The 16,808-nt window shown below is 32.0% G+C and overlaps 1 protein-coding gene across 5 annotated transcripts in view; it reads right to left on the minus strand.

Annotated features, from left to right (window-relative positions):
• Positions 1–16,808, minus strand: part of LOC106683060 (limbic system-associated membrane protein) — a gene marked incomplete at its 5' end in the record, with an annotated part of 446,735 nt that overhangs the window by 154,913 nt on the left and 275,014 nt on the right. For all 5 annotated transcript variants that reach the window (XM_067051729.1, XM_067051727.1, XM_067051728.1 and 2 more), the window contains 1 exon segment: positions 1,754–1,875. In XM_067051729.1, coding sequence (XP_066907830.1) covers positions 1,754–1,875 — 122 coding nt within the window.

Genomic DNA, 16,808 nt, shown 5'->3' on the forward strand with positions numbered 1-16,808 from the left:
ACAAACCACCTTCAGCGGACAATGTTTTTCTTCATCTTATAATGCCATCAGGCAAAACAAGATAAAATGTAAATATGTATATATATAATTTTTCCTAGATTAAGTAAAATGTATGTAATTGTAATTGATTCTAAATAAATAGGAGGTTAGAAAAAAGAAAAGAAAATCATTACAGGTTATCGAAATCAAACACATTCTAAATATTCATTTTTGGATAAGAATGAGATATAACTTGCATTGACCTTAGAGTTTTGATTTTTCTTGATTTCTTTTTTTTAAATTATAATAAACCAAAATTCAATTGAATCCATGAGAAAACTGAGTTTAAGGTCAGTTAAGGATGTTCCTCACCTTCTTTGTGATACTCGCCACCTGTGTTTGTGGGTGTATATAAATAATTTATATATATGTAATCTTAAATGAAATTGTTCGTTAAAACTTTGTGTATAAGCATAAGAGGTTGAGACGTAATTATTAAACGGTTTCCTTCTGTGATGCTCCGCAAAAATAGGAATTGAAGTTTTTTGTGACTATAATAAACTAGATTACTATCTCTATATTATGAACTTTTTAGACATTTAGCGTTTTTGTCCAATTATAAGCGCCAGAAACTTAAACCCCAGCTTTCATAAAAGGTAAAGATGAAAGAAAACATGTTTACTTTACACTGTGTGATATCTGTGAACTTATTTCTTTTTAAAAGGGAATTAAGGTTAATGGGTACCTAGTTGAACTTTGCACCATTTTCTAAAACTTTCTATTAACGACTAGAAAACAATATTCATTAAGGCTGTCAAAATCTATGAAAAGAACTACTAAAACCATTAGTAAAAAAAAATAGTGAAAAATTCCAAGAAAAAAAGGTTTTTTTTCCAAAGGTAACATATATTTTCTTTTCACATTAAAGTAGAGAAATACAATAAAATGATAAACAATAAATAAATACTTAATTAATATAAAAGTAGTAAAAAATTCGAGTATTCGATAATAATCGTATATAATAATGTTTATGTGTTATATATTAATCTATTTCAAAATAAATTATTATATAACATCAATTGATTTAAAATTACTATCCCATTGAAAGGATATTATAAATAAAAACAATCAGACTACAATGAAACAATATTTAATGAAAAGTTACCCATAATAAGATTTATAATCTCAAACAGAATTTGGATAACTTTATTATAAAATTACCTAAACATCGAGAAAAAGAAATCAAATAGTAAAAGTTTTAATTATTTTGTTTATCAGAAATTAAAAAGAGGAAAATTAAAAATATCAGATTTAATCACTATTTTCACCTTTTATTTTTTCATGGCGCCCTGCTTAGTCATTTCTAACATACAGGGTAGGGAGTATGTACAGGCTATCGCCCTATTCTAACGCCATAGAGAGGGGTCAAGTTTTAAATTCGTGGGACCACCACAGAAATAAAAGTCGATTCTCCCTTTTGAATTTGAACCGGCGCTGCCGCCGCTCCCAGTTGTGAAGACCTACGCCTCAACTTCCTGAGCTACGGACTATTTATAACTGAACTTTGCGACCGTCGATAAGATGGTATACATTCCTTCCAGCTACCTACCAGCCCTTTCGTGCTTTTCACTACAACCGTTGAGTCCCACATAGCAAAAGCGAACGTTGGAAGTTAGTGGAGTCAGGGAGGTTTGTAGACAAGAACGTAAAGACATTTGCTAAGAGTAAATTTTGTTATTTAATTAAATACTTGTTAATTTAACTGAAAACTCACCTTCCTGGTCCATGTGATGATAGGAACCGGGTTTCCAGAAGCTTTACACTCCAATGTGACCGTTGCACCTTTTTTCACCTCCACCGAACCTCCGGAGCTTACTGTGTGTATCCGAGGGGGAACTATAACATCAAGCATAAGCAGAAAATAAGTTAAAATAACTTTTAAATAAAACTATACATTTTAAAGTAAAATTAAATTATTAAATATCGATTAAGAGATTTTTTTAATGACTCCTACTAATTGTTGTACTTGAAAAGCCAATATGTAAAAATGTAAAAAAGAAGGGAATAACTTAAATTGTGTAACTTAAAAAAATATCTTCCATTTTGATACACTGAAATAGGAAACACAATGAAGGAAGCTTTTACAAGCAGGTATCTGAAACTGAAATATTTGATTTTTTCAAGTATACAGGCAGAAGGAGGAAAAGAAGAAATATATTCACTCCAATTAGTGAATTGGACCTTGGCTGGTTATTTGAAAACCCATCGTGAATATTTATTTGATAAAAAAATAAATAAAGTATTAATAAAATGCAAAGAGTTTCTATATTTCATTAAAGCCCTGAAGGGAGTGATAGAGGGAAAGGTTAAACATGAGGCACTAATAGAGGAATGGTATTCGCTCGAGGCGGTCTCTAGGGATCGGAAAGGCATTAGCATCCAACTTCGATATCTTCGTCCATCTCGTATCGACATAGGCATCACGTTGACGAAATCAATAAAAGCTTAGAAGGAGGAAATTTGAAAAGCAATGAAGTAAATTTTATTGTTACTAATAAGAGATAAATTAAGTATATAAAATTTATATTTGATATAATGTAGATTGATTCTACATTATATCAAATATAACTTACACAATAAGCGACAGTCCCAAACAGAGCATTAAAAGATAAATTTAATGCATCAAACTAATAAATTGTACCAGTGAACTCGTATATATTTAATAAACAAATTAAAAAACCAGAATTTATCAATCTCACCACTTATATTGGGTTTTCACAACGAATTTTGCTATAATGCCTAATTTAAAGGAGTTAATAATAATAATAATAAATTTATTTATTTGTTTATGGGGCAACCCCCGTACAAATAGAGTTAGTCTGTGAAATACTTGAAATAGATAATCAATTATAATTTTACAAAAATGATGAGTTAAAGATCGTTTATATAAACCAATATAAAAACAGTATACCCAAGCTAGGTTATCTACATTCGTTAGAATAAAATAGTAAAACAAAAACGTCACTTCATATTTAATTATATTAAAAAACAAAACAAAATAAAAACTATACCTCTTATTGGAACGATAGGTGTCCAGCTCTAAGCAAAAGGCTTTGGATTACATATATAAAAAATAGTTTAAGGTCCAATCCTGAGGGTACAGACAGAAATTCATACAACTGATTTCGGCTAATACCGCTTAGCTTCGGCATGTATCGGAATCGGTTCTCATGATTCACGGGGCAATTTTTCAAAAAATGAAAACAATCCTCCAGCGCCGTTCCATCACAAGCTGTACAATGCTTCTGTGGGTCCAAAGTATATTTGTGTGGACTGACATTTAGAGTAATTGCGTATAGAGTAATGGATACCGGAAAGTCGTAATTGGGAAATTATTCTCAAGTGAGTTATGGGAAAACTGATTTTTAGGTAGCTTTGAGGAGCATCCGTTTTAATGATGATCCTACCATAACACGGGTTATAGGTCGATTCTCGTAACAACAACAGGACTTTATCCTTGACAAATTCCCTGTATCTATCCAAGATTTCCCCCATTCTAATTTAGTATCGGGAAAAACAGAAAGAGTTTCCTTATTTCTTTATTAGAACTACAACTTATGAAGAGTCAGGATATTCCTTAACTTCAACCGTCCATACAATCGTCCTAGAGAAGTACAACCTTCTAGTGTTAGATAAGATACCAAGAAATTACTTTTGGAGTCTACCCGTGCAATTCTCGACCTGCTTACCTGTCTTATTATGCCAACCGGCTCGTCTGATTTGTTTTTGACACAATTACGCTATGCATGAAATTACCCGGATTATTAGATACTCTTAAAATAAAAAAAAATAATAATAAAACCTGTATGTCAACTGAGCATAATAAAATGAGAAAATAAGGAATGCATTTATAGTTTTTTTTTTTTTCTTCCTTTATTTGTGACTTCTAACTTAACTTTAATCAAAAAGAAGGAGTTTTTTGTTTTCTGATCGTGTAAGTTATAAATGTGACCAATACCATAAAATCCACTAAAAAAAAAAAAAAAAATCTGGAGACAAAGTAAATAAAACTACGTAACGATGGTATAACTGCGAGCTTATGACGCTAATAAGAGACATGGGGAAATACCTGTTTGCTCGGAAAACGAAAGCGCTGGTATATACATTCTTTTTTTTCAAGATTTAATCAGAACGTATCCAACCATCCTAATACTCTGGTGTAGGATTAAATACTATCTAGCCCCATCCATTCCTTTAATTAATGGATCCCATGGATGGAATTAATCCCATTAATTCCTCAACTCTCCCAAGATAAGGATAAAGATGAGAGGAGCCTCAAGATCTCAAGTGAAATACGATCTTAAGTCTTACAACTGGCCTCATTCTTATTTTGAGAGACTCTGTGACTATAGGAGTATTACAAAGCGTCCAGAACTATTCACTAAGAATAAAGTCGTTTAGAGACATGAGTTGACATTCATTAAGGATTCTGTCTCACCATAGTTGGTACTGAACAATATGAAAGCAAATTGAATTAAAAAATCATGAAAATGTTCCTTGTGCTAAATTTTCTTATGGGAAGAAAATTATATATTTATTTGATATTGATTGATAAAAGAATGCTTTAAATTATGTACATATTCGGAGGTAGTATAAATAGACAAAATTTAAATTTCTTTCTTAATATTAAGTCTTAGGGTTAACTTAGAAATGTTTCATTAGCTTATAAAGCGGCCATCGGATACGCTTATACTAAGAGCATATTTCACGAAGCCATGACAGTAAGGACGGTCTTACACAGTAAGAAATGGCCTTATGGCATTATTGGAATAAGTTAACTTCTTCCTCCTACCCAGCAGGGAACAGAAGCTTATAAACGAGCTTAAAATGGAAATTTTTAAAGAGATGAAGATAAAGAAGCCATCAAGGAGATAAAGTTATCCTTTAAGAGAAAAGTGAAAAGCCGAGATTCCCTTCTTTTTACTTTTGTTTTCTGTCTCTTCGTGAAATTCTTTCTGTTTAATGAAACCTATCTGTTTCGGTATAAAAGAAAAAAAAATTAAATACCTTTTTCACACTTACTTAGAAACCAACCTAAATAAACCTTTTTCACATAAAATGAAAAGAACAAAGATCGAAACATGATCCAATACCGAACGACTTAATCATGGAAACTTGCTAAGTATCTATATTTTTTACTATAAAACAAACATGTGATATATAAAGTAAAAGTAATTTATTAAAATACTTTCTCTAATACTACTGAAGATTGAATAAATGGTATATGTGTAGAGTAAACAGCAAAACGTCTGTAAAGGTACGCTCAGATCTAGCAGAATAAAACACTATTCTAGAGATAACTCTAAAGAATTCTCGTAATTAAGATAAATTATATATATTTTCTGGTAAACAATAGTTTTGATGACATGTCAGTGCACAATGATTTTTTAAATTATATTTCAAGATATTATCGTATCGTATTTTTGAGTTGCGAAGTATCGCAGATTAAGCTACGATATCATATATCTATTTATTTCACTACATACCTGATTTATTGTTAAGTCTATTTCACAGCTATCTACCATAAATACAGAAGTTTAATATCAAAAGGAGAGCAACATTTTCACAGTTAAAATCTTACCTTATTATTATATAAATTATATCTTATTATTCAATCGATCCCGAGCTCAACTGCGGCAAATATATATTTTCTCTGAAATATTATCAATGCTGAGAAATGTCATGGCAATTAAAGGATTGAATATTTTAATCTCTTGGTACTGACTAATGTATAATTAATCTCCTCACATAATTAACATAATAAACTCAAACCTCCGTTTGAAAATCTCATCTTGAGAAAGGGCGATGCTAATTTCGGGGGAATTAAAGGTTAACGACATGCCATCCCCTAATGATAATCCCCCCTGAAACACTTGGGATAGAATTAACGATGATTAAAATTGGGTAGAAAGAAAGAAAAAAAACTTAATGCTAATGGCTCCCGAGAGGCCTGGTTTTCTAAAGAAATTTCACTAAAAACCGGGCTATGTTTTTGGAAGTGGAACAGTTAACTGTAACACATTATTGTAACTGGTACATATACCGAAAAAATTACTTTGAAACACGCATGCCGAGAAAGATAATAATAAATAATTATTCTTTATAAGAAGAACAGTATAAGCTTAAGACATATATTTACTAGAATAGTGAAATTCAGTAGTAGTGAATATGATTCACAGTAAGTGCAACTGTTGTCATGTGAATCTTATCCTATGCTGTTGTGTTAGTTTTTAGGTAATATAACTGTAGTTCTATAATACTTGTTTATAATTAAATTGTTGTAATTGGAAAAAAAGTTTTTTTAAATAAGCTATTGATTTTCATTTTTAATACTACCCTCATTTGGTTACACTGTGTATTGGCATGATGGTCTGGACTTAAGTTGTTCTATTCCATTCTATTCTATTCTAATAATGCCAGAACTTACTTCTTTTTTAGTTGAAGGTTTTGTGTTGCTATCTTTCACTAGCATTATAGTAATGTTTTCACATCTAATGAATTTATCATTTTTTTCCTCTAATTTTATACTTAAATCGAAAAAATCAAAAAAGCTATAAACAATTGATTGCAGTATAGGACTCCAATGGGAGTCTTGGCCGAAAAAGAAAAAAAAATTAATTATTTTCACAAAAATGAATTTTTCAAAATAATTGTATACTTAATGTAATAATAATCGACTCAGTTATTGTATGGGATGTTTAAGACACGATTGATACCCCTTTCTTCTTTTTGGCTTGAATTTTGAGATTTAAGAATAAGAACTGGTAGCTCCGGTCTTAGTTATGGTAAATAATATTTCTTTTTTTAATGAAGTCGACAGTGTGTCCTCTTCTAGTACTTCCAATGCGTGATTAAATCAAACATTTACAATGAAGATAATTATTTTCAATGGAAGATTTTTACAGGAAAAGTAATTTATAAAATTATATGTATTTTTTTTAAAAAGAAAAGAAAGTAGGAGAAAAGGGTCCATCGGAGGAAGAAAAGGGAATAGGTGTGAAAGCAGTTTGAAGAAATGGAAATCCATAGGGGTGGAAATGAGAGCAGAGCCTTCAACAAGAAAATAAATGAGAGCAGGGCGCCGTTTAAGCCAAGAATTAAGGCCTGTAGGATGGAAGACGGCTAACTACTGTCAAGAAAGGAAGAAATTTTCAATAGATGGTCGCGATATTTCAGCACTCTCCTAAACGAAGGGGTCGAAGAGCCGGAGACTTTAGAAGCACGTCATGCAGGATGATTTGCATCCCCCTGATCCACCAACATTTGATGATATGGATGCCCTCAGTCGCCTGAATATTAATAAAGCACCAGGAGAAGATGGAATACCGGCTGAGCTTTTCAGATATGGTAGCGAACAACTTCATAAAATGTATGATATTATCCTATCCATTTGTATCAAGGAAAGGATCCCGGAGAAATAGAAGATGGGCATAATAACTCCTCCCATAAGAAAGGCGATATTCTGGAGTGCATCAACTACCGCAGAATAACCCTTATCCAGTGTGCCTATAAGGTTTTTTCAAACGTTATTTACATGAAGCAACGTCCATTTTCTGAAAGGGAAGTAGGAAGATACCAGGCGGAATTCAGGAGAGAAAGATCAGATGTTCAGCCTGAGAACTATTCTGGAGAAATCCATGGAGTACAGGATGACAACACACCATCTGTTTGTCGATTTCAAAATTGCCAACGACAGCATTAAAACATGTAAGCTATATGAAGCGATATACGATCTTGAAATCCCTCCCAAACTGGTGTACCTATTAAGGATAACAATGGATGAGGTGAAACGCTCAGTTCGGATTCGGGGAGACCTCTCACCAGAATTTGATTCCTGGGTGTCTATTGTTTAATCTGGCCCTCGACAAGGTAATTAGGGATTCTGGAATACAAACCTCTGGAACAATCGGTGACAGGCTGGTACAGGTGCTGGGATTTTGCAATGACTTGGACCTGGTGGCGACATCCTTTCATGCGCTGGTGGAGGCTTTTCTGAGGCTAGCTGAAGCAACAGAAGCAATGGGCATGGCGGTTAACCAGGGGGAAACTGAATATTTACGAGCTGGACCTCGTTCAGTGGCTACTATAACAGGATCACCCTGGAAACAAGCCATCGTCTTATGAAGGCCAACAGATGCTATTTTGGACTCTGGAAGCACTAGAGAGGGTCGAGCTGTCACTCGCCGCACCAAATGCCAGTCTCTACAAGACACTAATCCGGTTAGTCCTCACTTACGGATCGGAAGCCGGGACCCTGATTAGTGTTGAAGAAAAGGAGATCTTCGAAAGAAAAATTCTGCGCCGAATATTTCGTTATGTCAAGGTAGGCGAGAATTGGAGGAGGCTAACCAATAGGGAGGCCTACCAGCTATTCGGTGTGGTAAAGCCAAGGTATAAATTGGGGTGTAACGTCACAGATAGGTAGATATATTTTAGGAGGTATGAATCGCCAAAAAACCGCTAACAATTTTTTACAGGTTTTTACGGTTTGCGGGCTAAAATTTGGTAAATGAGAAAGGTAAATAATGAAATTGTTAGTTAATTTGTAATCTCGTTAGAATTGGTCATACTTATAACTTAGACTGTAGAAATTTTAGATGGACATTAATAGTTAATGTACATTCATCATGATACTGGGCAGTACCATTTTTACCCCAAAAACCAATTGGATCCGCGATTGATATGACTCCCTAACTCCTATAATTGATGGAATTACCATTAGACAAATAAGTGACCCATTATTGGTCATTTTTTAACTAATAAAACCAGTTCACAATTTATGTATTTACTCTTACAAGTTATGGCAGTCTTTAAAATCCTGATCAGAGCATTTTTATTACAAGGACCAATTGGGCACCCTTACTTGAAGTATCAGAAGTATGATTGTTTCAAGAAATAATGCACTTATTCTTGCACTTAACATCAGTGAGTATGTTAACAAAGAACGATGTATTTAAAAAAAATAGTCTTAAAAAATGATTCAATAATCAAGAAAAGTTCTTATTGTGAATGTTTAATATTCTTTTTAATGATTATAATTTTGAAACATTAAAAAAAATTAATGATTTCAACTAGAAAAAAAGGGAGAAGTCAATCAGTCAGGGAGTTTTCAACGCCCGGTATCAAGTACATTGTGTGTCAGAAATAAACAGCTATATGAAATATAAAAGCCTCTATAATTAAATTAGATTTTATCTCATATATCGGGTTTTCGCAGTCTTTATTATTATTGAATACTCAATAAGTTCAATAGTTACAATTCAGTTCAATAGTTTTATATTGATATATAGACACAAACGATAATGGTTATATTTGATAAAAAATTAAATGTGAGCAGGAAAAAATTCCTAATTAATTCAATCATGACAATTTAAAATTACTTTTATGAGTAATGAAATAGATTTTTAATTAATTCTCATTAGAGGCAGCGAGGGTTTTTTAAATCTTGATTACTCTATTTATCTCAAACTAAATGATGTATACTTCTTGTGGAAAATAACACCAAAGGATAATCAAAACAATCAATTCATTTAATCCTTTTTAAATCTTTCTCAGGGGCCCGGCGGTTACTTTGCCCCTTCTAGATAGATGTAGAGTTCCATTACGAAGAAAGACGTTAAAATGAAAAAGTAAGGCTTATGTAAATAGAGGGGCTTGAATAATATCGCCGGGATTGGGTCTGTTGAATAATTTCCACCAACCACCACCCATCCCCTTTAAAATATTGGGTTAGCCAAACTCAAAACGCAGAAGAACTTAAAACAATACTAGTTGTATTAGGTCGATTCTAATCAATATCTAGGATATTGAGAAGCTATTATGTCCTCAATAGAATATAGAAGAAAGAAGACGGTGGAGTCTTATGGAATCGGCAGCCTGTGGTTCAATGGGTCTCACTATTTCTGAACAAACAATAGGTTAGAAGTCTTTTACTAGGCCACCTCTTGTTTGCTAATCAATCACTCGGGAAAACCATCATTAGTGACGTCATTCATTTACAGGATGGCTTTCTATTGATGGAGGTGTCAACCAACAACCAACGAAAATTATAATTTATTATCTATTATTGAATTATGGCTGACAGGCCACGAAGTAAAATTGACAGTATTTAATGGTACAGGTAAGAATATTGAAATCAATAGAAACAATAAGTAAAATAACAAACGTCTTCTTCTCGATCTTCTATTTTTCGAACAAAATAATTAATTAATTAATTAATGCATAATAAATCTGCAGAATAGCCCATAAAGGGACTTGGGTTCTAAAGTTGGTAATAAAGCAGGCAATGTTACTAGAACAACTGTTATTCAAGGAGGTGATTTTTCCAAGTTTGAAAAAACTAATAACGTATCGATATATATATGAAATATATCAAACGTTAGTATAGAGATAAAATATATTAATTAACTTATAATGATTTATAATTGATAAACATATCAAATGAGGATAAAATCTGTTATAAGACAATTTCCCAAAATTTGAGTTCCAAGATTTACGTTGATTTTCGAATGTTAAGCTATTTTACGATATTAAGTGGCAAGGAAAATGACACTGATTTCAATTTTTTATCTTTACCCTGATTTATGATAGCTATTTTCCAAAAGAAAGAGCTTTTTAACAAATAAATTAAAACAAAAACGATTCATGGTTATTGATTTGAAAATTAAAATATATCTAATATATAACAGGCAGAGTGAGACTACTAATGAGACAGGCCTTGAACCGGCTCGGAATGTTGGGCAACGGAATTTTCATTAGGTGAGTGGATCATTTGTCAATACAGGCCGAGAGATGTGGTTAGTTTATTAAACCTCACTTTCACTAAATTTATACACAAAGATTACGCACACGTATATTTATTCAGGCTCAAACTAATTGATTAAATTAACACAAATTTCTAACAAGAAGGTGAATGTCAACCAAAATAAAAAGTCATGTTAAGAAATATTAGACTAAAACTAGATGTAAAATTAATTTAAATTGTGTAGAAAAATATAGTTTTACTTTTCATGTGACTTATCGGATATAGTATAAAGAGAACAGTAACAAAACAATTTCAACAAACAGTTCAGGAACTAGTTTTATAACTCTTAACAAATGTTAAGAGAAATTAAATAAGCACATATTTTTTTTTATATAGAACCAATGGAAGATTTAATACTTTTTGTACAAATAAAACTTTGGCCATAAAGAGCCGCGAATGCTTTATAACCAATATAGCCAACATGAACAAAACGAATTATCTACTGAGTATTGGAAATTGTAAAAGCCCATAAAATGCCAATTACTCCTAAATTGAAGCGGGTTTGATGGCAAAAGGATCAGGTAGGAGAGGACTTGGAGTTGACAGGAAAACTTTAAAGGTTGAAGAGAGGGCCAAGGCTTTACGAGGCTTTCATTACCCGACCTAAGATCCAGGCCCATTTCCTAACTTACAATCTTCCTGATAACTGCCCTAGTCAAAGTGTTGGTAGTAAAACTGTTTTTACACCTAATAAAACAATGTTTAAACAGAATCAGCCGTTCTTTTCCACTAACATAACCAGCATGGCACAGATAAACCCATAATTATTGGATTTCTAAAATAATATAACGCATTGCCATTTGAAGTTAAAATTAGACGCACATACCAAAAAAGATTGTAACAAACATGTTAAAAAGGGCAGATATAGGAGATCAAGGGCAGTTTGCAATGTTTAAAAAGAAAAAAAAAATTTGTTACTTCTGAAGATATTAAAACTACTCTGACTCCCTCTCGAACTGCTAGAAGTGAAACTTTTTTTTCTGATCATAAATTTCAAATTACACAATTGATTTTTCTCAATCTAAATAGTATGACAAAATGCAATTATTACTGAAATATTATGAGAAATATATTATTAAAAAAAGAAAAAGCCAGTGCATAACAATGTTTAAAAGTAATTTGTTAACTAGTTATATTTCTAAAAGAGTTTTAGAAAGAACGGTATGAATAGCCAAACTTTTCTCTGCGTCTCAAAAAAATTAATGCTTATTTTCCATTCGGTGAGCGTTTTCTTGAATTCATCCCATTCATATATTTTTTCTAGTTTCGTTTGAATTATTTTATCAGAGACACTACCAAATATCGATAAAATAATCACAAGATAATGTAAAAATATCTACTGTGAATTTCACATACTGTTGCTGTCTATAGAATTAATATTTAACATTTTTTTGCTGCAACGATTTTAGAATAATGTAGTAAGACGAAAACAAATAACAAACAGTGAATGTTTTACTATTCAAAAGAAATAGAAAAATATAATATATTTTAAATGAAATCACAAAATAAAGCCGATTTACTTGACCTCTATAAAATCATTTTTGTTTTCTTTTAGGAGAAAAAAACTAAGGATTATAGAGTAATGTCTACAGATAAAGTTTAAAAAATATCATTTCCAGATATAAAAACTTGAATGTAGCTAGTCTTTTAACATGTTGAGTTTGATAATTTCGACGTGAAATCCGCTAGCTGACAATTAAATTGCTGATTAATCATGATACAAATCTAAAAATCACCAGAAATTATGGAATATATTAACAAAAAATATAAATAAAATCAAAAAAATCAAAAGTCATTCTCTAATCATCCTCCATGACTTCATTCTATTATAACCCAAAGCTTCCAGAACCAGGCGTAACATGATGTTCCCATTCATTTTTCGGGTACTCCCTTTTTATCTTAAGGACGTTTACCTGACGTTGTAGCGCTGATTATTATTTTAGTCATGCGTTCGTTTTCCATCCCGAAAATTCTACATCACTAATAATTTCAGCTTTCAGAGAATTGACTTTTTTTGAGATGTAATGATCAGTATTAAGAGAGTGGTGCCTGTTATTTTTTATGTTGACAGATATATAACCCATTTCTAATAAAATCTGCAAAGAATGTTTACAGACTACAAATATTTGCTAGTAAGGTCGAATATCAATTACTTTAGTTTTACGTTGTAGAGGATTCCCTTATCTTTCAAATGAGTGAATATATTGTTCGGGGTAAACATACCGGGGTATGTTTAGTCTTAATTTATATTAGAAATACTAAAAGTTTTTTTTTATTTTATTCGTTTTTTTAGGTACCAGTTATAATTTTGTATAAGCTATTTGAATACGAATTGTTTTTAAGCGAAAGCTTATTCCACATCTAAATCATAAAGGGAATCCATATTAATAAATTCAACTCAACAGGGTTAGAGTGGCAAACACAAATGAGCCTGCGGGCCACTTTGGAAATGTATTATAACTCCGCATGCCGCATTTATATGTATCCTCATAAATTAATTTAGACACCATAGACATTTTTAAATTTCTATGGAAATCCATAGATCCATCCATATATCCAAATCTAAAATTTACATTGCGGGCCACGGATTGGCTACCGCTGGTATAAACTTATTTATTTAGATGATTAGAGATGGTTACACGGAAGAATATTGTAACGCTTCCCCAAACTAATCTGCTCTATCAGGCCTAAACAAGATTCATTTAGAAAAAAGAAAAGAAAACACAATCAAATAATTTTGTTTCCTACACAGTTCATACAGACATGGCCGAAATCCAATACATTCACTGATAAATTCTCTTTGACAAAAACTGATAGGGGAGAGAAAGCGACGAAAGCTGGGACGACGCCTAGGCAATTATCCCGTAGGACACTAAACCCGCAACGGATTTACGACTTGCGGGAGTGTATGGAGCATGGAACCATCTTAAGGGAGGAGAGAAGGCTGAAATATTAAAATGGCATCCCGCCGTTCAGAAATGGAACAAGAGAAAAACACTCTTCCGCAAAATAATTTATAGCCAGCCCACCCCACCATAAATGACAAATCGCAGTCCCATTGCCTATAAAGGCGGACCATCTATCGCTAATAATTATTACAGATGAAGTAATTTAGTTCGTATCCTTTTATCTTCGGTATAGATCTTTCGTAAATAATATTAAATGTCCCGTCCTGGCGTTGGGGGAGGTAGGGATTTTCTTTTTATTATTAAATCGTACGTAAATTATGATGTTGACACTGATCAAAATGTTATAGAAATTGAACAGTTGAAAATTTTATAGAAAATCAAGAATGATGGGTTAATTAAATACATTTTTTAAGAAGTATATAATATTTTTTTGTAATACACATATATTACGGTTGGCTACAATTTACATAATGCTCTTAACCATTTATGCCAATGCCAAATCGTTATAAGTTCAATATTCAAAACACAAAATATAATTTTATAAAGTTAGTCAGCTAGTCAACTAAAAAAAAATATAATAAATACATCTCCGAATATTTCGAAATGTAGAAAAAAAAAAAAAAGATAATTTGTTTTAACTAAGTTGAAAAAATTTCTCGTACATAATTTGATTCAGCCGAACATCAGCTCCTTACACATCAGGAATTATTTACATGTTAATAAATAAAAGAATAACAAAACCCATGAACCAAAAAAACAAAACGTTCATTTAAAAAAAAATTAACATAGCGCGTTAATAAATAATTAATCAATATATTTGGGGGAATGATTTTTAATGATAAAACAAAATAAAAGGAAAAATTACCAACATTGAGAGGAAGAAGTAACAATATAAAAATTGATAATAGAGAAAAAAGAAGTATTTAAGTTCAATCAATAAATTATTACAAAAAAAGAATTAACAATTAATTTTTGTATATACTATATGAATATACTTCGCAGTCAGCTATTTGTCATAAATTTTAAATGTATACGGGTTATACAATCCAATTTTGTATTCATTTCATTCAATATAAATCGAAGATTGTTTTGACGTGTCTTGGGAATGATTCAGAAGATTTCTGTTGTAACTTAACTTGTAAATAATAAAACAGTTCATACCTACCTCAAAAGTATAGTATAATATACATCTTTTACTATTACAAAAAAAAATGTAAGAATTAGGTTAAAATCTACCTCAATAAGTATTTGGATGTGGAATAACACATATCCAAACAAAATCGTTAGGCCACTGCTACTGAGCAAGAAAGAATACTTAACGTATTCACTTCAATCAACATTTAATATGAATGTTAATGTTCTGGGGTCATCTCCTGCTCAGGAAGATACTAAGTGTTATATAATTTAACAATTGTTCATTTTGTTATTTCAATTTCATTTTTTCAATAATAATCAGACCAATTTGAACATATGGAATTGAGCTCTGGGGCTCCACCAAACCATCAAATTCTTCCCGCTTCCACTCGTTACAATCCAAAATCCTACGTAAAATCGTTGATGCTCCTTATTACGTCACAAATAAACTCATTCACAAAGACCTTAACATCCCATTCGTTGCAGATTTGGCCCAAAACAGATATGCGTCTTTACATTCCAAACTCCTTAACCATCCTAACCCATTAATTCTTAATCTTGCATCCTTAACAATCCCTGATAATCCTCCGAGGCGTCTGAAATGAAGATGGCCACGGGACCTTCTAATTTAAATTAATGTTTGAAGTACCACCAATGGGTGGTTCCTTCCCAAGATTTTCAAGTGTATATGAAACATACTACATATTTACCTATTGTATAATTTTGTACAGTTGTAAATTACATTAAATAAATAATTTAAAAAAATGCTTTTAATAAATGCTCAGAATTCAAAAGTATTTACTGGAATAAACCTATTCACATGAATCGTGAAGTAATATTTAAAAAACGAGTATTACGAGTTTAAATTCATAGTCCAAACACAACTAAGTGTAAAAGAATGCACAAGAAAGTTTGAGGTAGAAAATCGAATGGATAAAGCGAAGCAGAGAAAGACACTACCCCTGACAAATCCACCCGAAATCTCAATAAAAGAACTGCTAAAATATTACCCTCCCTATTATAGCGGATTTAGGTTAATCCTTGGGTTTTAAATTCCTTTCTATCCCACTGAAACAACTATCCAGTAAGTTCCTGGATTAGAAGAGGCTGGAGGAGGAGGTTAAAGACTGATCCAGGGCCTGGAATTGATTATTCCAGCTTCAGAGGGTTGATTTGTGCTAGGGATAATGGTCAGAACAATAACGGCTTCCTCTCAGAAGGAACCGTCTCCCTTGAATAATGCAGGCTGAGGTACACCTTGAATAAAACATGGCGCTAATACCATCCTGGCTATGTGTCCGTCCGCCGCATCATTAGGACCTCTTTTGGTTTGCCACTCCTCATTGCTTTATCCTTTCAAGCCGAAAATAAGGGTGGTTGGCGATTTATACTGATCTCGATAGGAAGAATAGTCCCGTCCAAGGCAAGGGATCGTAAAACTAAAAAGACACTTTGAAGGAAATAGAACAAATGATAACTGGTCCACTACAATAATTGTATGTCTGAGGCTCTTCCTAACACATACAAGTCAGTTTCAAGAGTGATTTGAAGTGAAAGATAAGCAAGATTGCCCAGAAGATCCTAACAAAAAACACATGAAATATTAGTCGAACGAGAACTTGAATCCGATACTTATTATTACGTTGGCAGAGGAATGTGCTAAATGTACAGAAGCATACGATTACTAAAAAAATTAATAACTATATGTTAGAGCATATAGTACAAAAGTAGCATATCTCAGACTCACAACATGAACTAATAATTGAAGCTAGAAATTTCTGATACTAAAAGAAAACAAGATTTTTCTTACTACAACTTTTTTTTTTTTTAATTATTTATTTATTGTAATTTACAACTGTACAAAATAATACAATAGGTAAATATGTAGTATGTTTCATATACACTTGAAAATCTTGGGAAGG

The sequence above is a fragment of the Halyomorpha halys genome, unplaced genomic scaffold, assembly GCF_000696795.3.
Source record: "Halyomorpha halys isolate HHAL.00 unplaced genomic scaffold, Hhal_1.1 Scaffold460.1, whole genome shotgun sequence".
Classification (NCBI taxonomy): domain Eukaryota; kingdom Metazoa; phylum Arthropoda; class Insecta; order Hemiptera; family Pentatomidae; genus Halyomorpha; species Halyomorpha halys.